The following is a 22,813-nucleotide window of genomic DNA, read 5'->3' as shown; positions in this document are numbered from 1 at the left end:
CAAAAGTGAGGAAGAAGACAATGCTGACAACGAAGGCGGAGAGTGAGATGCAAGGGGAGATGATATGTAAGAAAAAAGGAAGAGAGTGGAGAGGAAGAATTAAAAAGAAGGGAGGGCGGATGAACAAGAAGAGAAGAGAAGCGTAAGGGAAAAAAAGGCAAGCAAGGAGTGAAGAAGAAGAAGAAGAAGAAGAAAAAAAGGAACGAGGGACGGAAGAGAAGCACACTTTTGTGTTCAATGCGTTCCTGTTGTTTCCTTTGAGGTTTCATCGTTCCACTCTGCCAAAAAGTATAAAAAAAAGACATCCGCTTTCCATTCCACCGTGTCAAGAAAAAAAAAAAAAAAAAAAGGTTATTTCCAAAGTGCGGAGAAGTGCTATGAGATTGGCCGCCGGTTTTTCTTTCGCTTGCTGATGCCATATTACCATCATTCCTCTTCCTTCTCCTCCTTCTCTTTCATAAAAAACACACAGACACCGTCTGCCGCCTGGCAATTGCCGGCACTGACGCTAATCCCTATTCAAAGAAAAAAAATAAGCATTTGCACACTTGCAGCGGATTGTCCGTGTGAGGGTTACAAAAGGACGCTCCTGCCCTGACCGCAATTAAAATCAATTGAGTCCGATCTATTCATTCCTTACCACGAAAAAAAAACCATGGCAGAGTGGAATCGCAGTCACCATTTCGCATCCATCCAACCAGATCGCCAGCTGGGCACAAACACAAGAATATGAGATCCGCTGCTCCTTTTGTGAGTCTTTCAAAAATCCGGGGCAAAAAAAAAAGGTAGGGAAAGGGGGCAAGCATATCTACCTCCAGATCACGCGTGCGGATTCCTATCCAACTGTCCCATCGGGATGCGCTCGTACAAGCAAGAAAGTGGACCATATTCTCTCGCTTCATGTTTGAGTGCACTGTCGTTCGTCTTGCACCTGCCAGGCTGGCGCTAGTTCTGTTCAGTCTATCGCCTCATGCTGTCGTTGGGCAAAAAAAAGGAAGAAGTTTGGTTATACAGCCTTAGCACCAAGTATTTCCCTTTTAGACGAAAGCGAACAGACATCGGATCCTTCGTAGTTAAGAAGGTATCTGGGAGCCTATTGGTGAACATCTGCGATGTGTACCTGAATTTTGGTGGCAAAAAAAAACGTGGCTACTCATTATTTATTTATTTATTTGTCTATCTATTTATTTATATTTTCGCTGTGGACAGCGGCAGGGGAATTTGATTCAATCTTTCGATCTAAAGTGAGGATAGGGGGGTATCACGATAAAGGGAGAAACTGGTAGGGAAGAGACTACATCACCGGGATGGAGAAGGGACACGAGGGATAATGGTGGTGAGAGTAGATAAATAATAATAAGAAATGTAAAGCAACAGCGTTTCGTTGCCTTTACTCCTCACTCGTACCCAAGGCTCTCAAGGAATGCATCTGTGCATCTGGTGCATTGGGCAAAGTTCCTATCGAACCCCCCTTGAGGACCATAGTAAGGGTCCTTAATGATGCGATCGCCCTTGGGATCATACGTTCCAAACATTTTTACTACATGAACAAGAAATTCAATAGGCGGACGTAAGATCATTAGGAAGCGTTAGGCTAGCTATCGGGGGGAACCATCAATTCATCAGTTCCATCATCAATTAAGGATGTACCTATTGCCCTGTGGCCCTTAGGTGCCATATCCTTGAGATCTCTAAGGTTCTCCTCGTCCATGCACAAGATGTAATCATACTTGACAAAGTCCTCATCGCAAACCTGACGGGCCTTGTGTTTCATAGGAACACCATTCTTGAGGCACGTCGCAGCCGATCTCGCATCAGGATTGCATCCAATCTACAAGGCAGCGATAAAGGGTCGAGAGAAGAAAGGTTAACATACCATGCAGCAATGTGCAGTTGATCGATTGAAGACAGCATTGACATCTGTTTGATAGTAATGTAATAATGACCAGAGGAGTTTACAATCGAACAATAGAACTATAGCGAGACGTACATGGTATGATGCTGTGCCAGCACTGTCGACCTCGAGTTGTGAGCTGATGCCCCGCTTCTCGATGGAATGCTTGAAGACTGCCTCTGCCCTATGTAACGTTGAAAAAGTCGTAGTGGAAGTAGACAAGTAGAGACATGTTTGATGAGCTCTATGTTTTCAGCATTCAGGCCATTACAAGACGTTGGAATGAAGAAGGAAACTGATTTCGAGAGCTGTATGCACATTCGACTTATACCCCATACATGGTAGAACGGCAAATGTTGCCCAAGCAGACAAAGAGGACCTTGATAGTAGTGGTATCGTTGTCCATGTTGATGAGGATGATGGACAAGAGGAGATGAGCGATTGAGCAAAAGTTGAGGAAATCGAGGATCGAGATCAAGATTGTGGACAAGTACACTTGTACACTGATACGTTTTATGGAAGGGAAATGCGGTGCTGTGCTCCCGTAGCTCCAAAAAAAACTTTTGGTGTTTTGGTCTCATTCTTCCTCGGGAATCATCGCTTCGCCTTCCAATACATGCACACACCAACACAGCCACACGCACAACCCCAGTGCTCATGCAGTGATTTTCACGGTAGTCATGCGTCCTAAAGAAAAATCACACTCTTTTCGTCACAAGATCTCCCTCTTCATTATACCACAATTGTATTCAACCTTTGCCCTTCATTTTCGTAAGCTTTGTAAGTCTTCTATGACATTATCAATGAGGCACAGCTTCTGTTCTGCGGTATCCAGATCCTTACACCTCACCCAACTCGTGCCCATCTTTATCTCATCCGAGCCGACCATCACCGCATGGCTCGCATTGATCTTGGTCGCCTTTGATAGCTGCTTCTTCAGCTGGTTCTTGCTGCCCGCTGTGCTGGTGGGATACATGACCTCCACACGAATGCCTTGCTGTCTCATTGAGGAACTGATAGCCATTACGTGGCTGTAAAGCGTCGTGCTCAAAGCTACCGCGTTGTCAGCAGAAGCGGTCTCGGGATCTGCAACGCCAATGACTGCAACGGGTCGCGCTAGTGATGGAACATCATGTTCGTTCAATAACATACTCAGTCGCTCCAATCCTGCAGCCCAGCCAATAGATGACACACCTGAAGGGCCACCCATTTTCTCGACCAGTCCATCATATCTTCCTCCTGCAAGAACGGTGCCTTGCTGTGTGCCCAAAACGGTACTTGAGACTTTAAACTCAAAGACAGTGTCCTGATAGTAGTCTAGACCTCTGACCAGTCTCGGATTGACAGTGAAGGGGATGTTCATGCTGGAAAGGGCTTCAGTAATGAATGCAAAGCGCTGTCGTGAAAATTCACTGAGGTAGTCCGATAGAACTGGACAATTTCCCAGGATCGCAATATCCTGTGGCTCCTTTGAATCCAGTATCCGGAGTGGATTTATTGACAACCTACATATTAAATAAAATCGGTCAGCATTTCATATCTCACATTTGATATTCGGCCATAGATCGGATGGGGCTACAACAATGCATTACCTCCTGAGACTGTCCTGTGATAATCCACTTGAATATGTCGTTAAATAGTCCCTTAGGGCGTTCCTGTAGTTCTGCCTAGAAGCGTCGTCACCGAGAGAGTTGATCTCCAGCTAGCGAAGGGATTACACGATGCGAGGATTGAGGTCAGTCGCCATGTTGCGATTAAGAATATCGATAGTTACACATCAGCCTTTTCTTACCGCGGCAGATTCTAAGCCCAAGCTCTTTAAAAATGTCGACGCGAGCTCAATCGTCTCCACATCTGATGCTGGATGACTTTCTCCGTATACCTCGACTCCAAATTGTTCAAACTGAGGAAAGATAGAGTATCGGTTAGTCAGATAGATCAAATAACGGCGCGGTATAAGATGGCCCGAGGGCTGATCATACCTGGCGCAAGCGTCCTTTCTGTGGTCTCTCATGTCGAAACATGGGTCCAAAGTAGTAGAACCGTCGCGGCAACTCTTGGCACAGGTTGTTGGAGATTAAGGACCTTGTAATTCCCGCGGTTCCTTCTGGGCGCAATGTCAGACTGTCTCCTCCTTTATCGACAAAGGTATACAGCTCCTTTCCTACAACATCCGAGTCTTCTCCAAGTGTTCTTTCAAACACATTTGAGTGCTCCAATATGGGGGTCGTTATCTAAATCCTCCGTAGTCAACCAAAAGATAAAGATATACAAGGAACATGTCAGCTGGACGATATGCACAACGATGCATTATTAAGCCTAGTTAATTCCGAGGAGCCGTACTAACCTGGTCAAATCCGTAAAGACTGGCAAGTCTGGCACCCTTCTCGTTAATCCATTGAAATCGTCTAATGTCATCTCCGAACCGGTCTTTCATCCCTCGGACTGGTCTAGCCATCTCTATCAGTTTGACAAGAAGACCCGACTATTAACACCGATTTTTCTCAGGTACCGTGCTTTGCAAAAGCGAATCGGAGATGCCGATGTACCCTTGTGTGCTCTCGAGCTGAAGCTCCGGTACAGATTCCCCGCTGGTGTCGTCGTTAACTTCCTTGCTAGTGTCGCCATATCGTTGGTGGGTGCAGGTTCGATTGTATTGAGAAGAGAGCGTGCCTGAACTCGGGCGCGTCCGACAGTAAACTCAAAACTCGATCCAGCAGTCACGACCAGTAAACATCAACTTTTTTTTTTTGTGAAGCTGAACATCTCCTTGCCAGCGCACTGTTCTACTCCTTCCATCACTACCCCTGTTCTCAAACTCTCGCACTGTATAAACACCATGGATTTGTTCCGTATGCTCGGTGGAGGCGCTCGCTTCGATAAGAAGCGCTTTAAGGAGGACATTGAAGTCTTTCAGGTAATTATCCATGTCCTGCGCTGACTTAGCTGGTCTGACGAGGTAATACCAGTATTGAACGCCACTGTTCCTTTATGCTGTCACCAAGTAGCCCAAGGCTGTCTCGACAGGCCTGAATGCCGATACTGAGGCTGCGCTCGCCACAGAGCTGGACTTTTTCAAGAATAAGAAGTCTGTTGTCAAGAAAGCACCAGCCAAGAAGGCTGAAAAGAAAAAAAGTAATTCATTTGAACATGGAGCACGGGTCAGCATAGTGTTTATTGGGCGTTTAATTTGGAACGCCAGCACTCACAATTTTTTTTTCCGATTATTATCAATTAGCACAAAGTGAAAGCGCCAGCGAAGATGAAGATGATAGTGGAGAGAGCAGTGGAGAGGATCAAACGCACGAAGGCGACGAATCAGAGGATGAAGATGGCGACAAGAGCGAAAGCGACGACGACGAAGACCAGGAGGACCAGGAAGACGAGTCTATCGGATTTGAGGACAAGGAGCAATTAGCATTGTTCCGCAGCCATCTGAAGATCAGGGTCTATGGTACCGATATCCCTAACCCATTCAGGTCTTTCGATGGCATGGCCAAACAATATCAGCTGGACCCTTATCTTCAGCGCAACATTCTTTCCTCTGGGTTTAAGCAACCAACGCCTATTCAGATGCAGGCTATCCCTGTCTTCCTTCACGTAAGACAACCTATCTAGGAGTATTCATTTGTAATGGGGCCTCAAAAGAGGTAGTTTAGAGTGCTGATATGTTTTTGATTTTCTCGTACTATTAGGGACGTGATCTGATGGCAATGGCACCTACGGGCTCAGGAAAGACGATGGCGTTCGTGCTCCCTATTTTGCACGATTTGAAGGGACCAGAGAAAGTCGGCTACAGGGCAGTGATCATCTCGCCCACTCGTGAATTGGCTACTCAGGTGCGGGCGATTGCCTCAGTCTCATGAACAAGGAATACATGAGACGTATGAGAGACATGATGTATCTAATCAATTGCCTCCCCTTACATTTTCAACAGATCTTCAACCAGATTAAGAAGCTGAGTGTGGGCAGGAAGTTCAAGATTTGCATGTTAACTAAGGCAACTGCGGCGACTCAGGGACAGGCTCCTCACCTTCGACAGAAATACGACATCTTGATCAGCACTCCACTTCGACTTGTCCATGCAATCCAACAAGAAAAGATGGAGCTTGACCAGTATGTTTTGAGCCGTTACCCCATGTTTGCTCACAGCAAATGGAACCATAATCTAGATGTTTTTCAGTGCATACATGTATTGACACAAATGTTTTTATCTATTTTTTTGCCAAAACTATAGTGTCCGTCATTTGGTTCTGGATGAGGCTGACAAGTTGCTGGAGCAGGGATTCTTGGAGCAAACAGACGAGATTTTCGCCGCATGTTCACACCCATCTCTTCAAAAGTCCCTATTCAGTGCCACCCTCCCCTCTGGTGTCGAAGCCCTTGCCAACACTTTTATGAGGTCCCCCATCAGGATCGTCATCGGTTCCAAGAACGCCGCCACAGAAACTATCACCCAAAAACTCATTTACTGCGGCTCTGAGGAGGGAAAGCTTATCGCGATTCGGCAACAGATCCAGAAGGGACTCAAACCACCAGTTTTGATTTTCGTGCAGAGTATCGAGCGTGCAAAGGAGCTGTTCCATGAGCTGATCTATGACGGCATCAACGTGGACGTGATTCACTCGGAGCGTACGAAGGCACAGCGTGACAAGATCGTGGAGGGGTTCCGGCAGGGTAAGGTCTGGGTGCTGATCGCTACAGAGCTGATGGCTCGTGGTGTGGATTTCAAGGGTGTCAATCTAGTTATCAACTATGATTTCCCACAAACGGTTCAGTCGTATATCCATCGTATCGGTCGTACTGGTCGTGCTGGACGTTCGGGTGAGGCCATCACCTATTTCACAAACGAGGACCAAACATATTTGAAGAGCATCGTCAACGTCATGCGGGAATCAGGATGTGAAGTTGCAGACTGGATGTTGGCCATGAAGAAGCCAAGGTAAGCAGTCGTTTTTCCGATATTCTGCCTCATGTTAAAAATAAGCTGTGTTTTTTTTTTTGTTGCTCCTGGGTTTGATTCTCATGTATGCGTCTCATCTTGCCGCATTGCTATTTAGTAAAAACCAAAAGAAAAATCTGCGACAGATGCCCTTGGGTCGTAGTTCGATTAATACCATGTCATCGTACGACAAGAAGAAGATTGCCCATAAGCGGGATATGATCGCCAACAGCAAAAAGAGGAAGGCGAACGGTGCAACACCAACAGCAAATGGAGGGCACAAGAAGAGCAAGGGAGACAACTCCAGTGCATAAGGCGTCCCATCGATGCTAGAGTATACATAAACCACACCCATTCCCCCATCGCATTCTGTCTTTCATCGTCATCAAATACATCTAATCATCAAGCATTGTTCATATCCTTGACGCTCCTGCATAGCCAGAAGAAATGGTGTTGTTACATTATGATGATAATCTACATGGGATATATTCTATTTTTTGATAAACTTGGCCTGCAAGAATCTCCTGTCGATGCTGATATCCATGGCCCGATTGATAGTCTCCCTGTGGACATACTCGCACTCGACAGTCGTAAACCCTTCCTTCTCAAATAGCTCCTTGATCTGCTCTGTCGAAAAGAAATGCGATAACGTTCCATCCTGTCGAACATACAGATTCGTATCGAGCATATGTCCTGGGTTGGAGCTAAATTTGACCTGGGCTGCATCGTACACTGCGTAATCCCTGAAACACAGCATCCCTCCAGACTTCATGACCTCGGCAATATTCCTGACAGCGGCTTCCAATTTCTCAGCAGGGATCGCAGAAAGGACAAAGATCGACGAGACTACGTCAAGAGATCCTACGGGGATGGTGTCCGTGAGCGGATCCTTTGTCAGATCGCAAACGAAGGCCGAGCACCGTCCTTGCTTATAATCCTCGTGCTGTTTGACCAACTCAATCGCATGCGGTGCAAAATCACAGGCGTACATGAACAAGCCCGGGTTCCTCTCCAGGACCGGGAAGATAAAATTCCCGACGCCACATCCGACTTCAAGGCAGTTCAGGGTTTCGGAGGTTTTGGTCTTGTAGATCGTGAACTCGCGCTCAATCCAGTGGCGATCCTTATAGAACCGGGTCTCGTTACGTTTGTAGAAACGGTCCCAGTTCTTGGCGGCCTCGTTCTTGTACTTGTTCACCCAGAAAGGTTTGATAGCCTTGTCCTTTTCGATGACCTGGCGGGCGTACTCGAGTTTTTCGGGAGAGATAATGGATGTTTCCAGAGGCTGGAGGAGTTTCTCCTGGCGAGCTTCAATAGGCGTGAGCTCTGCTAGTGGTGATGGTGGTGGTTGTTCGGTCATGGAGATGTGTAGAGGTATGCTGCGTGAGAGAGCTCAGACCAAGGAAAATGAGACCTTGGAGAAATGTAAACAATGTGACGGTGTAGCTTTTTTTTTTTTTTTTGTGCCCTTCAAACCTTGCAGCTGTTTACTCCCTTCATTCCTCCTCCTCCCCCGTTTACAACATACACCACTACCACTACCAACACATCAGTCATGGACAAAACCAAGAAACCACTGAAGAGCGCGTTGAAGAAAACAACGCCAACGCCCGTCGCGCCAACTGCGTCTTCAAAACGCAAGAGCACTCCCACTGTTACCACGTCCTCAAAGAACAGTAACAGCAACAAGCGTGCAAAGACTGAGGCCAGCAAGGGGAAGAATAACAGCAGTAACAACGTGAACATGAAGAAGGAGAAGAACAGCAGCAACAACAAGAACAAAGCCGGACCGAATTCAGGAGCAGGGTTATCCAAGAAGAAGAAGAGTGTCACCGGCGCTGCCCCCAATTTCAAAAAGAACGTCTCGGTCACCGCCCCTGTCAAGAAGACGGCTCCCAAGCCCAAGAAGGTCGAGGTCGTTCCTGAGGGTGCCACGTTGGAGGACTTTAGAATCGTCGCAGGAACCTATGAGAACATCCTTTATGGTGTTGATGCTTATTGGAACGAGGTATGTCTCATCAACTGATATCGCAATTGGATCCTCAGGCCTGTCGCACAATTACCCGTATATTACCCATATTAACTTTGATCTACGCTCTATTTTTTTGCTTCTTTATTTTTTTGTGATACAGGACATGACCTTGAGATTGTCGCCAGTCTTCATCTTCTCCGCACACATCGGATGCATCAAATCACTAGCGATCGGCGGGCATCTCCTCGCCTCCGGAAGCACGGACGAAAAAATTCAATTGTACGATCTTAAGCGCAGGAAGGAACTCGGTGCATTATTGCAGCACCAGGGCACGATCACTTCGCTCACCTTCCACAATAAGACACACATGCTCTCGGGATCCGAAGATGGCAAGGTCTGTGTCTGGCGATCGAAGGATTGGGAGTGCCTCAAGAGCATGAAGGGACATCAGGCCTCGGTCCATTCGATCGCTATCCACCCCTCTGGAAAGATTGCGCTGAGCGTCTCGGTAGATCATTCGGTCAGGCTGTGGAATCTGTTGTTGGGCAAACAGGCGAGCATGACGAGGTTGCAGGCGGAGGGATTGAAGGTTGCATGGAACCCTAGTGGAACGGGGTACTCGATTATGTTTGATCAGGAAATCGGTATCTACGATATGGCTGTAAGTTGTGGAATAGCTCTCAACAATCTCATTCCAAGGATTTTTTTTTTTTTACGGACGGAATAGGTGACTAATGAATGAGGTACTTTTTGTTAAACAATCGAAAAAAAAAAAATAGACTGCCAAGTGTATCCGTACGATCAAACCCGCGAGGAAAACCCGTTTGAACACTATGGCCTATTACAAAGATGACTACCTCATCGTTGGCTACGAGGACAAGATGGTTCGCGTCTACAACACATCCACGGGTGATCTCGTCAAGACCCTGGTCGGACATGCTACCCGTATCAAGGCCCTCGATCTAGTCACGGTCCCCTACACACCTGATGAGAAATCCAACAAGGGCTTTGTCGGTCGTCCCGAGACCAAGATGATCGATCTCTTGACGACGGCGTCCTCGGATGGAACAATTTTAGTCTGGAATCTTGAGGACGTCGTGGCCCCAGCTGCCAATGCAGATGATATCAACATGAAGAAGCACATTGGAGAGCACAATACCGATATGAGAGTCACCAGCTTGGCGACTCAGAAGGGTATCTGGAAGAATGTCGGTGTTGAGGCTGTCGCTGGTGGTGGACAGGAAGAGGAAGAGGACGAGAGTGAAGACGAGGAAATGGAGGGTGGGCAACCTAAGGAAGACTTAGTTAAGGACGAAGAGGAGGGTAGCGAAGTCGATAGCGAAGATGACGAATAGATTCAATGTTGATACCGTCATGACCTTTTCTTAACAATGTCTTTTTCTAGAGACTCAGTAATTTTTTTTTTGTTTTCTCGCCACATTAAACCTCGCATTTGCATTCTTCGTTAAATGTCATACGTCAAAGGATGTCCATGGGTATAACTTCTCTGTGAACTTTTTTATTAGTAGTATAGGATAGTATTAAGAAAAAAGAACACATAACAAAGATCCAATTGATACCGGATTTGACTGCCGCCCAAATCGTGATGCCCATCGCCTTCTGTACAGCCTCCTATCCTCCTTGTCCTCCCACCCGAGTCCCCTCCTTTGACCTTGATCGCCTCCACTACCTCACTCAGTATACCCTCGGATAAAATCCGTCACATCCTGCATCTCCTCAGGAGTCAAAGATGGAGGACGGACCGGCAAACCCAACCGTCTCTGGATACGTCTCTGGTGCCGCTGATAATCGCGAATGCATTGCGGGTCGGGTACAGGTCCTGATTGGTATAAGCGCGCGTACGCGAACGCACCCTCGACATCATCGTCCCCTGTAACCTCTTCTTCGTCTTCTTCATCCTCGCTGGATCCACCTTCGATCCAGTAGTCAGACTCTGGAAATTCCCCATCCTCGTCATCAAATGGTGGCATGGCGTACAACGCAGTCGTAAAATCCCGGTAAAAGTATTGCTGGCGAGCTGCCTCCTCCTCCATCTGGGCTTGAATAGACCTCGGCACGTCTCCGGCCAACACGTTAGGACTGGCGATCAGCATCTGAGCGGGCGACGCGTTCGAAGTCAACTCTCCATAGGTTGGCAACCCATCCGTGCTTCGTGATATCTCCTCAGCACCGGCATCGTGCCTGTAGCTTTGATACAGCGCCTGAAGGTGACAGGATCGGTAGGACACAAAGCCCGGGGTATGCTGTCTCGGGGCAATAGGCGCCGACGCACCCGTCATCGAGGCCGACAGCATAACCGGATCCACGAGCGAAGTAACCGAAGGAGAAGGCGAACTGCCGTACCGAGAACCGTAGAAGCTCAACGGCTCGATAACGCGTTGATGCTCAATGGTATCACGAATCTGAGACTGAGCCTGGAACGTGTTCGATCCTGTCGCGTTGACACCAGGAGGCTCGCAGCGGATCCTCACGAACTCTTCCCTCAAAAGCCTCATCTCATTCTCAAGTTGGATCGATTGAACGTCCTGTGGACGCGAGTGCGGTAGCAGTGTGAGTGACTCCGGGAACACCAAGACTCCGTTCTCCTCGACGGCGCCGCGCTCAGCGAACCTGTTAGTGCTGGCTTCGATCAAAGGATTGATACTAGCAAAACGCTCCTCTGGAACCAGAACGAATTCAGGTGTGCGAGCCTGAGGCGACTGCAGGCGAATACCAAACTCTTCTGTAATAGACAAACCAGATGAGGGGACGCAGCTCCGAAAGAACCCAAGATCCGAGGTGTTAGGGACAGTTGGTTGGTTTGAATCAGGAAGAGTGGGATTCGCAACCATAAGTGCTCCCCCAGCAGGCGTCAAGGCGCCATTGCAGGATTCCTCATGCAGACTCCCTCTGTCACTGTCAGCGCCGTCGAAACAACTACCGATAGTAGACTCGGCGCGTCGCAAAGTGCCTCGCAGGTCTATACCCTCGAATTCAGAGTCAGAGTCGTAACTCTCTTCTATGCCGTTGTCATTACCTAAGTCCTGTCGTTCCCCGTCGGTTTCATACGCCTCCAGAGTAAACGACGCCCGTCGTGGAGTACTGGCTGGTTCACCCATCTCTTGAATAACCGAAAGACGCGACTTCCGAGAAGCCAACCGCTGTTTTAGGTGAGGTGGGATGTTGTGTCGTCGCGCATGTCTTCGGCGAAGCGAAGTTGGGTTCCCAAAACTAAGTGAAACACTCCGGCCCGTCTTAGACGCGGAATCCAGGTGGCTCGTGGGCGCAGGCGGACGTGGGTAAGGCACACGGCTCCCAGAGTAGGTTCCCACAAGGGTCGTTGATGCCCAGTCCGGTTCCTGCTGAGTTAGATCGCTCAGTGTAGCTGGAATACGCGTCTCGCTTTCGGGAGTCTGAGTATTGCTATGCGGGGCCGTAGTCCACGTAAGGTAAGGTCTCACAGCAGCGGGGTTCGCAAGAGGCATCGCTGTGGCGACAGGCCCCATAGGAGGCGAGGTGGCAGCGCGCAATCGCGCCGCAGTAGCTCTCGATAGCGACTGGACGGCAAGCTGCCGAATGTTTGACGCCGAGAAAGAGAACATGGGTCTCGCGTCATTGATGCTGCTAGCGGCAGAAGGCTGTTGCGCCTCAATGACAGACTCACTCGCTCGATCGACAGAGATAGCTTGAATCAAGTCCTCCGCAGGCACCGCAAACGTCTGAAGAAGACGGCCGGGAGGCAACCGCGGCGGATTGCAGTTGTTTCCGCAGCCCTCCGCAACGCACTTGAATGGGCCGAACATACATGTACTCTTTCCAACTCCAGTAATAGCGTCTTTGGCGGCTTGAATCTCCTCACACCGTTGCTGCTGAGCAAACAGATTATTGCGGATAGCCTCACGTCTTACATAATCACGCTGGACGGCAGCCGCTGGCGAGACGTCTTCCATCGCAACGTACTCTGGATCGTCGCCATTTTCGACCAGATCACTGTTTGGAAGCGGCTCCCGAAGTCGTGCTTGGATCCTACGGCCATCGGCGGTGCGAGTGATGAGTCTCGGAGGGACGTCGACTGGTGCACTGGCCGGCATGGATAGTGACCCTGCCATGGCATGGAGATTCATCGTGTACTCCAACATTTGAGTAGGAGTTAACTCAGACAGTGGGATGTTCATAAGCTGCTGCTCCTGATGCAGCTTACGGACATAGTCCTCATAGGATCGATGGTATTCATCAAGGTGCTTGCGCACCAGCTTGGCTGCATAATCAACGGCCTTGTGATTATGCTGGGAGAACCGGGTATAAATGCTACCCCCGACAGGGAAAAAGATACCGGCCTTTTCAGTAAAAAAAAAAAAAAAAAAAAAAAAAAAAAGTATAGTGAGTGAGCGAGTGAACGAAGATCATTTGAAGAGGCAAAGGACGAAAATATACCAAAATGTGCTGATGAAAAACAATACATATTTCACTTACTGCAAGGTCCTGTATCATGTACTTGCGTATCTTGCGTCGAAATTCCTTTTGTGCCGGCTTACCGATGTCGAGGTCCTTCAAAGGGACGTACACCTTGTGATATGTCATACAAAATGACGCGACTGGACCAAACCCAGGCACAAAGCCTTTTGCGTTATTATAACGACCACAGGAATCGAAAAAGGAACATGGAGGAGAGATACAGAATACATGGTTAGGGGATAGAATAAGCAGCGTTGATGACTGATTGATGTCCGGAAGAGGTGGAGGTACTGTGAGAAAGTATTGGGAAATGATATGTATATATAAAATTGAGTGATTGTGTTGGGCGAAGGCATTGGGTGAGCATAGATGATAAGGCCCTTCCACCTCGCGCGCGATGGGGAAGATAATCAGTGAGGAACTTAAAAATAATTTCCTCCGACGATTGTTTGCTACTAGAAACTCTCTGGAATGGAATGTGATTGATGGAGAGAAGTGTTTCTAAAGACTGGGTACGAATAATATAATACGGATCAGCAAAAAAAAAAAAAAAATTGGAGCTGGTGTAACCGCAAGCGAAAATATATGAAAAAAAGGCTGCAAGCATTGTCTTCGTCATCCAAGGCAATGAAAACATATTAGTGCTCAAGAAATCCTATAGCAGAGCTATGGGAAAGGTTTCGGAGTTCCTCATTTAAAATCAGAGGAAGAAAGAGAGAAACTCCACCAAGAGGCATTGACGATCTGTCGTCGTATCATTTTGTAGGATGGAGTTTTTTTTTTTTTTTTGAGGAACTTACCGATCAGCACCGAAAGGCCAGCCTTCTTCGTGGGCTTCCTCACCATCTTTGACCATGCCTTCTTGTACCAAGACCCTTTCGCAGCAACCGTAGGGGTCGCGACACCCGTGTTCGCCTGAGCTGCAGAGAATTCGTCAGCATCTAAATCCTCATCATCGCTCTGGTTCGGCGAAGCGTTTCTGGATCCGTCGATAGGCATATTCACGATCCCAGGCCTGACCAAGGTAGAGCGCCGGAAGATCCGGGGCCGGCAGGAGACTCGGCGGGGACCATCGAACTTCTTAGCGATATGTCTGACGCTCTCTAGCTTCCGCTCAAGTACTTCGGTTCTTGTTCGAACCTGGTGGGCCCTGGTCTCGACCTTGGCGGGGATATTACTCATTGTTGTACCGTTGGGACACGGCTCAATGCTGTCAAAGTTCATCGCTGGCCTTTTCTCAAGTAACAGGGCTGGACAGCATGCCACACAAAAAAAAAATGAGATACGGGGCAAAATGATACAGCGTGGAGGAGCCGTGAAACGGTGCAAAGAAAGCGGGTTGGGTTAGAAATAAAGGAAGGAAAGAGAAGAAAAGAATATCAGGGCAGTGTTAGGTTCAGGTACGCTCGTTGTAGAGGGGATCAACTTCAGGAACGAGCTAGAGCACTACTTTGTTTTATGTGGGGCGGTTATTTTGCGTAATGAGGTGAGGTGTGTGTGGAGAGGAGCGTGGAGCGGGTAAAGAAGATGAAGGACGCGACGAAAACGCGTGCCCTGCATGAAAAGCTTGTCCGGAAGGGCGACAAGAAAAGCGCTTGCGCTCACTGTCTTGGTGAAAGAAGGTTTTTGTTTTGTCGAGAAGAAAGGGAGAGCATAAGGGAAGTCTTCAGGAAACGCTTTGAGAGTACTTACCGTTCAAGCGAGAGATAGGAAAACGCGTTGCACTGAAGGAACTGGCACCTGGGGTCTCTTGGAGAGCTGCCTTGTTAGTAGAGGGAACTGTGTATGGTGTGCTTCTTTTCCTGACGTGTGAAGTGCTTTAGGAGGTTGAGGCAAGTAGTAGGGGTAAAGGAAGAGGAGAAGAGCACAGAGAGAGAAGGAAAGAAAGAGGGTAAAGGCAAGCAGCCGCCGCAAGCCCTAGTTATACTGTGGGACATACTCTCCTCTAGAGTCGTTCAATGGGTACGTAGGCCTACGTTTATCCATCACCTAAACAGCACTTTGCAAGCCATTATTTTTGAAACGCCCTGCTTTTCTGCCCCATCATTTGTGCCCTGATAGTACATTCTAGTCCTAGTCAGGGTAAAGAAAGCTGTGCTCGAAAGACGAGGGGCCTTTCTTGCCATAAATGGGTCTCTTATGCTGCGAGCGCGCTGTATTGGGATAGACGTATAGAGGGCCTGTAGCTGTTGAAGAACGTTAAAGATATAAAGAGGAAAGCAATTGCCTTTTACAACAGCGACGAGGCTGGCCAGGAATATTTATGTCCGCAGCTTCAAATGACAGCTGCTTATATTGCTGTGGACCCGCAGAGAACCGCTAAACCATATTTGTGGTTCCTCTGTGCCTGAGACGCGCGTGACAACGTATCTCTTTTGCGAAACTGCAACCGTGAAGGAGCGACAGCTCAGAGGTTTTTAAGGCGCACAACCACCACTTTCGACGTCTTTCTTAGAAACCAGCACCGAGCAAGCAAGCAGAAACCTCTGCTTTTATTTTATTTTTATTTTTTTTTCCTCTGTGTAGTAATTATCTCTCCCCAAAAAAAAAAAAAAAAAAAAAAAAAAAGAACACATTCTCTTACCTTCATTATGGCTATCAGTCATGCACTCAGCGCTTAACCTTTCTCAATTCTATTTCTGGGCCAAGTCGGTATGTAGACATATCAGACTTTTAAGCATCGACATTCCTAGACCTATCAGCATTCTCAGGGCGATACTTATGGAGTAATGGCAATGCAGGCTACAGGCTACAGATGGCAATAATGCTCGACTAGAAAATGATTCTTCATTTCTCATTACCCCTGCAAGTTTGTTTACCAACACATAGATCCTTAACCCAACACTCTTTTTGTCATATATATATTTATGGCTGCAAGGTTCTGTATGGACGTTATCAAAAGTACATTTTCAGCTGGTTCAAAATGGTTGGTTGAATGCAGTATCCTTTTCCTTGAGCAAAAGTGCATTATTCCATAGGCGAAATCCCGCCTGTTCACTAGAAATGTCTGTGGTAGTTATATAAAAAAAAATGAAGATATCAAGATGTGAGAGTGGCTCCTTTACAATTCACAAAGAAGATCGAAGCGTGGTTTCCTTCTCAGAATCGAAGTGGTTCTTTTTTCTTTTTTTCTTGCGCCCGAAAATCTTTAATAAAGAATGTTACTGTGGGCAACGCCTGCTGTGGTCATTCTGACCCCTCACGCGACTTTTCAAATAACACGCTCTGATTCCCAACACCCTGTTAGAACAAACGTCTAGGAAGGAAGCGGGAAGAGGGAATAAAGGATAGTCAGCCCTGTTCCCTCGAAAATGGTATGGAGTGATGCAAAAGTGCACGCTTTTGGAGGGAGGTACCTCATGATATTCGATATATTAAAAGTTTTTTTTTTTTTTTTTTTTTTTTTTTTGAAGGCGCGTGCTGACAAGGGCCCAAAGAACATGCGCTTTTTCAAGTCTTAAACAGTCTAGGTGAAAAAAAAAAAAAAAAAAAAAAAAAAAAAAAAAAAAAAAAAGAAAGACAAACGCAAGGAAACACATCGGTGATTCATAATCTCGCTGATTCCGAAGGCTCGCACACACACACACACGCTCTTCCTCTCTCTTTGTCCACAGCACTCTCCCATGCTTGTTCTGGAGGTACTGAGCAGAAAGCAAACAAAATCATAGAATCAACGCGTCGAGGGATCCGTCTATACCATATGTGTTACCGCCAAGAAATGTGGCCTGACCTTGTGATTGGTCAGCTCAGGATGGACGCGTCCCTCCAATCAATCCAAGGCTTTGATTTCTGTGCGTCTCATCCTCTGCCTGCCATGCTTTCTGCCACTAACCACTCCCACAAAGAAGACATACATTTCTGTCATACAATTCAACTGAATGGTCAAACCACCCAGGTCTTTTTTTTCCGTTTTTTTTTTAATATCGAACATGAAAGTGACAAAACGAAGGGGCCTCAAATGGTCCAGTCGGTGAATTCGGTGGAGGGAGGACGAAGGAAGGAGGAGGGGGAACAATAAAAAGACAAGTTGTTGCGCGTCTAAGGAATAAAATGATTCATTTTTTTTTTTTTATATATATGTATAGTCCTTGAGGGTCTCATTTTACATGTCATCCATGGCACGCAAGGTCTCCTCGAGCTCGTTCTTGACCTCCAAGTGCTTAGCGGTCATCTGCTCCAGCTGGCTCTCCAAGGTCTCGTTCTCAGTCTCGAGATTCTTAACCTTACGTTCGAGCTCCTCGGCCTTCAACTCGTGTTCGCGAAGACTAAGCGGCACACGTCAAAAAGAAAAGGTTGAGGAAATGACAGTTAGAAATCAGCTTGACACCATCAATGACATGAGCCAACAACCATGCCTTTAAACACAGCGCCTTTCAAGCCTCGGGTTTCAGCGACAAGATGAAAAAGGAAAGCACAACGTACGCAGCCTTGGAACCGCTGCCAGTAGCCTCGGTCTTCTCCAACTGGGACTCGAGCAGAGTAATACGGTTCTTGAGCGAGAAAATATCCTGCTCCTTGGCAGTGACCTCATCCTTGGCGCCAGCCAGCTGCTGCTCAGCAGCCTCAGCACGCTCGATGGAGGCATCGGCCTCGCTACGGAGAGTGGCAATTTTCTAAGGAAGAAATAAAAGCTAGTGTTAGAATAATCGTCTATGAAAACATCGTTCTCGATACCTCAATAGATACAAAAGATATTCGAAAAAAAATGTTGTTGTGTAGAGTTGCTAAGACGCCCAACACAAGAAGCAGGTGTGTTCTTGGCTTGGTTTGCCCTGAAAACAAAGCGCAGCGTAGTTTCCTGATGACTTTTTTTCTTTTTCTTTCTGCCACGATGAATAAAATCCGAAAGTGTTGCTTTGTGCAGTTGGCAAGTTCGCTCCTGAAGTAACGTCTCAAGTCTACGCTTGTCAAAAGGTCATCCCGACTTTCCCATCTCGTTTTTTTTTTTTTTTTTTTTTTTTTTTGTTGTCGAATCTTGTGTCGTTCTGCTGCGTTCCATGGGCAGGATAAAATAGTGACGTTCCTGAAGCATGGGTCAAATAAAGATATGTATACATATGTACGGATATCGTCTCCTGAACCGCGTCGAATATCGACGGTTGAGAGAAGACAAGAACAACAACAACAACAACAACCTCTACTGCAAATAAGAGACAAGTGCATCGAGCGAAAGAGCCAGATGTAAAAATAGGTCCTAGCGACTTACAGACTTGAACTTTTCCATTATGATGTCGATGTGGGTGAAGAGAGGATGATGAAAGATGGAGAAGAGAGGAAGAAAAGAGAGTAATATGCTTGAACTGGGCCACCATGAAATGTGCTCTCAGCCCATTCAATTTCGTGAAATCCATTCTACGGTGACGTTTTTAAGGCTACCCCGGGTGTCGCTTTTTCTAATCCTCGTGCGTATCCAACATGGATACCCTTACGCAAAGAAGCAAAGTACAGTAAAGAGATTCGTACTCAATGGGTTTTATTCGACAAAAATAAAAACACCTGGATCCTTTGTTTCCAGGTGGTCATATTCTTTTTTTTTTTGTGAGAAGATACAGATGTGCCTAAAGGACGTATGATACAGGGATGCGGTGCAGAGAAGGGAATGAACAAGACACAACCACATGGAAAAACTGGGCAGGCTCGGTTTCCAGCCCTTTAATCACCGCGCCAGAGAGAGTGGGCGACCGAGGGAGCCCAGTCCGACTGAGCATTGTGTCCCTGCAGGCAGACGTACTTGCGTCCGTCGTACTTGACCTTGTCGCCAGCAGAATAGTGGCCCGATGAGCTCCACTTCTTGCCCTTCTTCTTCTTGTGATCATCATCCGAGCCCGAATCCGAGTCCGAGGAAGAGTCCGAGGAAGAGCCACTGCTACTGCCGCCATGCTTCTTCTTCTTGTCCTTCTTCTCCTTCTTCTCCTTGTGCTCCTTGTGCTCCTTATGCTCGTCCCTCTTATGCTCGTCATGGTATCCGCTGTGACCGTGCTCGTAACCAGCCTGCGGCTGGTGCTGCTGAGGCTGTTGTTGCTGCTGCTGGTACTGTTGCTGCTGCTGCAGGAAGCTAGCCCTTTCCTCCTCCAGGCGCTTCTTCTCGTTCTCGAACTTCTCGCGATCAGCCTGAGACAGCAATTCGGCCTCCTTGCGAGCCTTATCCTCCTTCTCTTTGTCGTTCATGAACTTGTTGGCCAAGAGACCAGCACCGACTGCCAGGAGACCTCCGAAAGCGGCACTTCCGGCATCGGCAGCCGTCTCCTTGTTCTTCAGGGACTTGACGCGCTTCTGATGAGCCTCAGAGATGTGAGAAGTACCCTTGACGGGTTGTCCGGAGACAGCGGCGCCAGTGTTCTGGCCAGGGACGTTGTGGGCAGTCAAGGTCAGGTTGACCTCACCCTGAGGCTTGCCGTTGGGAGAGTAGACATCAAAGATGCCGTTCATGGAGCCACCAGGGGCATGGACAACCTGGTTGATTGGGATGGCTGCAAAGGCAATGACGGCATCGACCGTGGTCTCCTCATCCATGATCTCGATGAACAGCTCTGGCTCACCAGCGAGAGGGATGCTAAAGGTCTGGTTCCATGTAGGGGTCTTGCCGGCGTCCTTGTGGACAAAGGTCTTTTGGAATGACTTGGAGTTGTTGAAATCGAGCGAGAACTGGAGATAGGGATCCTGCTTGCCGAGGGTCTATTGTCCCCAAAAAGAAAAGACGGAAGCATGGTTGGGTTAGGATTCAATGTGGAACAAGGGGCCAGGAGTGGAGGATGACAGACACATGGAGACTGCAGATCTGTACCTCGACATCCTGCAAGTTCTGGGCGCCGTGGGCGACGATAACCAGGGTGGGGCCTTGACTCATTGTTGAAAAAATGTGTGTTTAGGGGTTGGTGGTAAAGGTGTTGTGGGTGGGAAGAAAGAGAAGGATGGAGAGGAATATGATAATGATGAAAGAAGGTGGGGAGGATACCTCATGCCTGGTATTTATACAAAACCAACGTCTTGAGCTGCATTGCAACATCCAATGCAACCAAAGGAACAATATTATAGCACTGTAACGAGAGCATGTACTGGGTATTGCCCATGAATTTGACCTATCAGTAGACATCACCGGGTACCGGAGATGGAGGGCGGATCGGTCCAAACGCAGCTCCACAAGTTACCTCACAGGACCATTGAGCCATTGATTTTTCTAGAGAGCGAAAGTGACCTGTTCCCGCATAACAGACACGTACACGCATACGCTCAGCCAGCTCCTCTTCGAAGAGCAAGCTTGGACACGTAAACTAAATCAGGGTGCCTTTTTTAAGGTTCGTCTTGACGGTTCCCCCACTTCCACAGGATAAATATAGCGCTTGCGAAATTGGTCTTGGTCAGATCAGCCCAATTGGACTCCAGAACCCCACCAGTTCATGTCGTATGTATAGCCCTGCTTACCTTACTCACTCCATTTCTTTAGCCTGGGAAGGAAAAAGAAAAAAAGACGCGATTCTTCAGAGGTTTTCTGTTGAATTAGCTGCATTATTTACAGGATACAAATGTCAGCTGAGTCTGTGAGCCAACAATTGAAGAAGACCGAGGCAACCGAATATGCTGTTACTGATATCCCTGGTTAGGTTTTTGGTCTTTTGGGGCAAAAGAAAAAAGGAGAGGATGTGCTGTCAATCTTTACAAAGACAAACGGGCAATCGCATAGAGGTGAGAAGAAGAGAAGAAGAGACGCCCTTGTCGCTGTTTTTGATCTTACCATTGTTGACTGGCGGCTGAACTGGAACAAGCCAAGGGACGCAAGTCATGACAGGCAAGCAAGTAAGCAACACAGGTTCGCGCGTCTCGATAATAATGCATGAATTGACCAAGAAAGACTTGGCCCAAATACGTTCTAGATCCGGATTAGCGTGTAAAAAAAAAAGAACCCCATGGAAACATGGAAACAACTAAGGCACTTGCCAGTAATCATGAACATGAATGTGCATTCCCACAATTAGCTGTGACCTTCACCTTCCGCCATGGAGGATTGGATTTGAAAGAGCGCGTCGTGGAACAAGGTTTATACGCGTCAGACGTCACGGTCGATCCATCCCATGAGAAGATCCTGCAAGAAATTTCGCGTTTGCAGAGACCATCAAAATACCCGGTAGACCAAAGAAATCTTCAGCACTTACTTTTTTTGTTGCAGAGGAAGCCGAGAATACAAGCACAAACAGTAATACCCCCTTCCGAGGGAGAGACACCATGGATGGATAAAGGAAAGGATGATAGAAATTCGCTGTTTTTTTTTTATTTACATACAAAAGTATTCTTTTATATCTGGTAAAACTAAACTGGAACCAGAATTATTTACATGCTAAGGATCCGCAGAAGCTTAGAGCTCACGCGCAGCTTCCTGGGCCTTCTTGTCTCCCTTGTGCTGGTCCAAGAGGAACTTGGCACCAACAGCGAGGGCAGCTCCGGCAGCGAGGGAAGCACCATCGGCGGCTTTCTCCTTGTTGGCGAGATCCTTGAAGCGTTTCTGGTGGTCAGAGACGATCTGAGATTCACCCTTGTGCTCGGGACCACCGTGGGAGGCGGGGGCCTGCTGGCCGGGCTGGACAGCGGAGATGGTCAGGGAGATGGTTCCCTTCTGCTTGCCATTGGGGGTGAAGATGTCGTACTTGGCCCTCAAGGAGTGGTTGGGAGCATCGATGACCTGGCGCAAGGGGATGGCGGCGAAACCAATGGGGGAATCAGCGGTGTGCTCGTCGTCGAGGACCTCAACGTACAAGTTGTGGTTGACAGAGGGCTCGAAGCCATCGAGTGTAAGGGTCTGATTCCACTCGACATCCTTGCCAGCGTTCTTCTTGATCGAGGTCTTCTGGAAGGAGTGGCTGTTGGTGAAGTCCAAGGAAATCTGGGCATAGGGGTCGTTCTTGCCGAAGTGCTGTTAAAGATGTAGAAGGGGAATAGGTTAGTAGGTGGTCTTTGCGCACTTGTAGAGTTGCACACTTGGCGACGAACACGTCAATTGGGGGAAGCCAGGCAGGTAGGAGAGCGTACCTCAACATCATCCAAGTGGTTGGCCGCATGGACGTTGACGATAAGGGACTGAGTCATGGTTGGTTATGAGTTTGGTTTTGGTGGGTGAGTGGGAGTAGAGTGTCTTGAAGGTATAGAAGTGAAGGGTGAAGAGGGAGACAGACAAAAACGCGACGAGGGTGGGGGTATTTATGCAAAAAACAAAAAGAGGATGACGGACCCCCTGGGCCAGCGAATGTTAGTGGTGGGTAGGCTGTTGAACACTGGACAGTGGACTACAATAGTTTCGTAGGTATTTCTATTTTGGTGAGTTGGTTCAATGGTTGAATGGTTCAATGGTGTTTTGCTTTGCTGTGGAGAGTATTGATTGGACTATATACGTGAACGTGAACATGAACGTGAATTTCCCTTTCTAATGCTGCTTAGCCATAGTAAATGAAGGGGGATGTGTGGGAAAACGAGGGCACGCAGGAAAGCAGACCGAAAATACGTGTTTGCGACTGTTGCTGACGCCAAAGCAAGTCAAAGCAGAAAGGAAGGTTCGGGGCCC

General features: G+C 47.7%; 9 protein-coding genes across 9 annotated transcripts; 2 read left to right on the top strand and 7 right to left on the bottom strand.

Moving 5' to 3' along the window:
• Nucleotides 1-1,130: 1,130 nt before the first annotated feature.
• On the bottom strand, nt 1,131-2,431 carry BC939DRAFT_436955 (phosphotyrosine protein phosphatase I superfamily). The gene is made up of 4 exons (XM_051553637.1): nt 2,233-2,431; nt 1,991-2,078; nt 1,651-1,831; nt 1,131-1,540 (listed from the first exon to the last, which is right to left on the bottom strand). The coding sequence occupies exons 1-4, from the start codon at nt 2,298-2,300 to the stop codon at nt 1,398-1,400; spliced, it is 480 nt and encodes a 159-aa protein (XP_051416895.1). The 5' UTR covers nt 2,301-2,431; the 3' UTR covers nt 1,131-1,397.
• A 187-nt stretch (nt 2,432-2,618) lies between these two features.
• Nucleotides 2,619-4,562, bottom strand: BC939DRAFT_436950 (uncharacterized protein). The gene is made up of 6 exons (XM_051553636.1): nt 4,444-4,562; nt 4,242-4,354; nt 3,877-4,128; nt 3,687-3,797; nt 3,487-3,596; nt 2,619-3,399 (listed from the first exon to the last, which is right to left on the bottom strand). Exons 1-6 carry the CDS (start codon nt 4,520-4,522, stop codon nt 2,658-2,660), a joined length of 1,407 nt encoding a protein of 468 aa, XP_051416894.1. The 5' UTR covers nt 4,523-4,562; the 3' UTR covers nt 2,619-2,657.
• Nucleotides 4,563-4,748: 186 nt separating this feature from the next.
• On the top strand, nt 4,749-7,150 carry BC939DRAFT_498860 (P-loop containing nucleoside triphosphate hydrolase protein; the record flags this gene model as incomplete). Its single annotated transcript, XM_051559874.1, has 7 exons — nt 4,749-4,811; nt 4,903-5,029; nt 5,133-5,494; nt 5,590-5,733; nt 5,832-6,010; nt 6,132-6,836; nt 6,955-7,150. 7 exons carry the CDS (start codon nt 4,749-4,751, stop codon nt 7,148-7,150), a joined length of 1,776 nt encoding a protein of 591 aa, XP_051416893.1.
• Nucleotides 7,151-7,273: 123 nt separating this feature from the next.
• Nucleotides 7,274-8,220, bottom strand: BC939DRAFT_436948 (methyltransferase-like protein 6-like protein). The gene has a single exon (XM_051553635.1). The coding sequence runs from the start codon at nt 8,194-8,196 to the stop codon at nt 7,327-7,329; it is 870 nt and encodes a 289-aa protein (XP_051416892.1). The 5' UTR covers nt 8,197-8,220; the 3' UTR covers nt 7,274-7,326.
• Nucleotides 8,221-8,580: 360 nt separating this feature from the next.
• On the top strand, nt 8,581-10,163 carry BC939DRAFT_472980 (WD40-repeat-containing domain protein; the record flags this gene model as incomplete). Its single annotated transcript, XM_051558317.1, has 3 exons — nt 8,581-8,844; nt 8,969-9,469; nt 9,588-10,163. 3 exons carry the CDS (start codon nt 8,581-8,583, stop codon nt 10,161-10,163), a joined length of 1,341 nt encoding a protein of 446 aa, XP_051416891.1.
• Nucleotides 10,164-10,341: 178 nt separating this feature from the next.
• Nucleotides 10,342-12,974, bottom strand: BC939DRAFT_436946 (uncharacterized protein). Its single transcript, XM_051553634.1, has one exon. It carries the CDS (start codon nt 12,945-12,947, stop codon nt 10,500-10,502), a length of 2,448 nt encoding a protein of 815 aa, XP_051416890.1. The 5' UTR covers nt 12,948-12,974; the 3' UTR covers nt 10,342-10,499.
• Nucleotides 12,975-17,078: 4,104 nt separating this feature from the next.
• BC939DRAFT_436942 (uncharacterized protein) lies at nt 17,079-18,551 on the bottom strand. Its single transcript, XM_051553633.1, has 3 exons — nt 18,470-18,551; nt 17,686-17,876; nt 17,079-17,528 (listed from the first exon to the last, which is right to left on the bottom strand). The coding sequence occupies exons 1-3, from the start codon at nt 18,485-18,487 to the stop codon at nt 17,366-17,368; spliced, it is 372 nt and encodes a 123-aa protein (XP_051416889.1). The 5' UTR covers nt 18,488-18,551; the 3' UTR covers nt 17,079-17,365.
• Nucleotides 18,552-18,915: 364 nt separating this feature from the next.
• Nucleotides 18,916-19,935, bottom strand: BC939DRAFT_391925 (uncharacterized protein; the record flags this gene model as incomplete). The annotated part of the gene is made up of 2 exons (XM_051551995.1): nt 18,916-19,207; nt 19,298-19,935. Coding segments are annotated over 2 exons (930 nt in total), but the record flags the coding sequence as incomplete, so codon positions are not given.
• A 1,566-nt stretch (nt 19,936-21,501) lies between these two features.
• BC939DRAFT_436937 (C2 domain-containing protein) lies at nt 21,502-22,409 on the bottom strand. The gene is made up of 2 exons (XM_051553632.1): nt 22,285-22,409; nt 21,502-22,168 (listed from the first exon to the last, which is right to left on the bottom strand). The coding sequence occupies exons 1-2, from the start codon at nt 22,339-22,341 to the stop codon at nt 21,614-21,616; spliced, it is 612 nt and encodes a 203-aa protein (XP_051416887.1). The 5' UTR covers nt 22,342-22,409; the 3' UTR covers nt 21,502-21,613.
• Nucleotides 22,410-22,813: the final 404 nt, after the last annotated feature.

The sequence above is a fragment of the Gamsiella multidivaricata genome (assembly GCF_025024155.1).
Source record: "Gamsiella multidivaricata strain RSA 2152 chromosome Unknown BC939scaffold_4, whole genome shotgun sequence".
Taxonomy (NCBI): Eukaryota; Fungi; Mortierellomycota; class Mortierellomycetes; order Mortierellales; family Mortierellaceae; genus Gamsiella; species Gamsiella multidivaricata.
The sequence above is the reverse complement of the archived record's forward strand: the minus strand, read 5'-3'. Positions and strand labels throughout refer to the sequence as shown.

What these genes read in the sequence shown, in the direction of transcription:
- BC939DRAFT_436955 (XM_051553637.1), bottom strand. Translation starts at nt 2,300, where the DNA reads ATGGACAACGATACCACTACTATCAAGGTCCTCTTTGTCTGCTTGGGC. An exon ending in AACATTTGCCGTTCTACCAT is followed by an intron (nt 2,079 to 2,232) that starts GTATGGGGTATA and finishes AACGTTACATAG; the next exon opens with GGCAGAGGCAGTCTTCAAGC. An exon ending in CTGGCACAGCATCATACCAT is followed by an intron (nt 1,832 to 1,990) that starts GTACGTCTCGCT and finishes GCTGCCTTGTAG; the next exon opens with ATTGGATGCAATCCTGATGC.
- BC939DRAFT_436950 (XM_051553636.1), bottom strand. Translation starts at nt 4,522, where the DNA reads ATGGCGACACTAGCAAGGAAGTTAACGACGACACCAGCGGGGAATCTG. An exon ending in AGAAAGGACGCTTGCGCCAG is followed by an intron (nt 3,798 to 3,876) that starts GTATGATCAGCC and finishes ATCTTTCCTCAG; the next exon opens with TTTGAACAATTTGGAGTCGA. An exon ending in TCACAGGACAGTCTCAGGAG is followed by an intron (nt 3,400 to 3,486) that starts GTAATGCATTGT and finishes TTTAATATGTAG; the next exon opens with GTTGTCAATAAATCCACTCC.
- BC939DRAFT_436948 (XM_051553635.1), bottom strand. Translation starts at nt 8,196, where the DNA reads ATGACCGAACAACCACCACCATCACCACTAGCAGAGCTCACGCCTATT.
- BC939DRAFT_436946 (XM_051553634.1), bottom strand. Translation starts at nt 12,947, where the DNA reads ATGTTGGAGTACACGATGAATCTCCATGCCATGGCAGGGTCACTATCC.
- BC939DRAFT_436942 (XM_051553633.1), bottom strand. An exon ending in GGCAGCGGTTCCAAGGCTGC is followed by an intron (nt 17,529 to 17,685) that starts GTACGTTGTGCT and finishes TGTGCCGCTTAG; the next exon opens with TCTTCGCGAACACGAGTTGA.
- BC939DRAFT_436937 (XM_051553632.1), bottom strand. Translation starts at nt 22,341, where the DNA reads ATGACTCAGTCCCTTATCGTCAACGTCCATGCGGCCAACCACTTGGAT. An exon ending in ACCACTTGGATGATGTTGAG is followed by an intron (nt 22,169 to 22,284) that starts GTACGCTCTCCT and finishes CATCTTTAACAG; the next exon opens with CACTTCGGCAAGAACGACCC.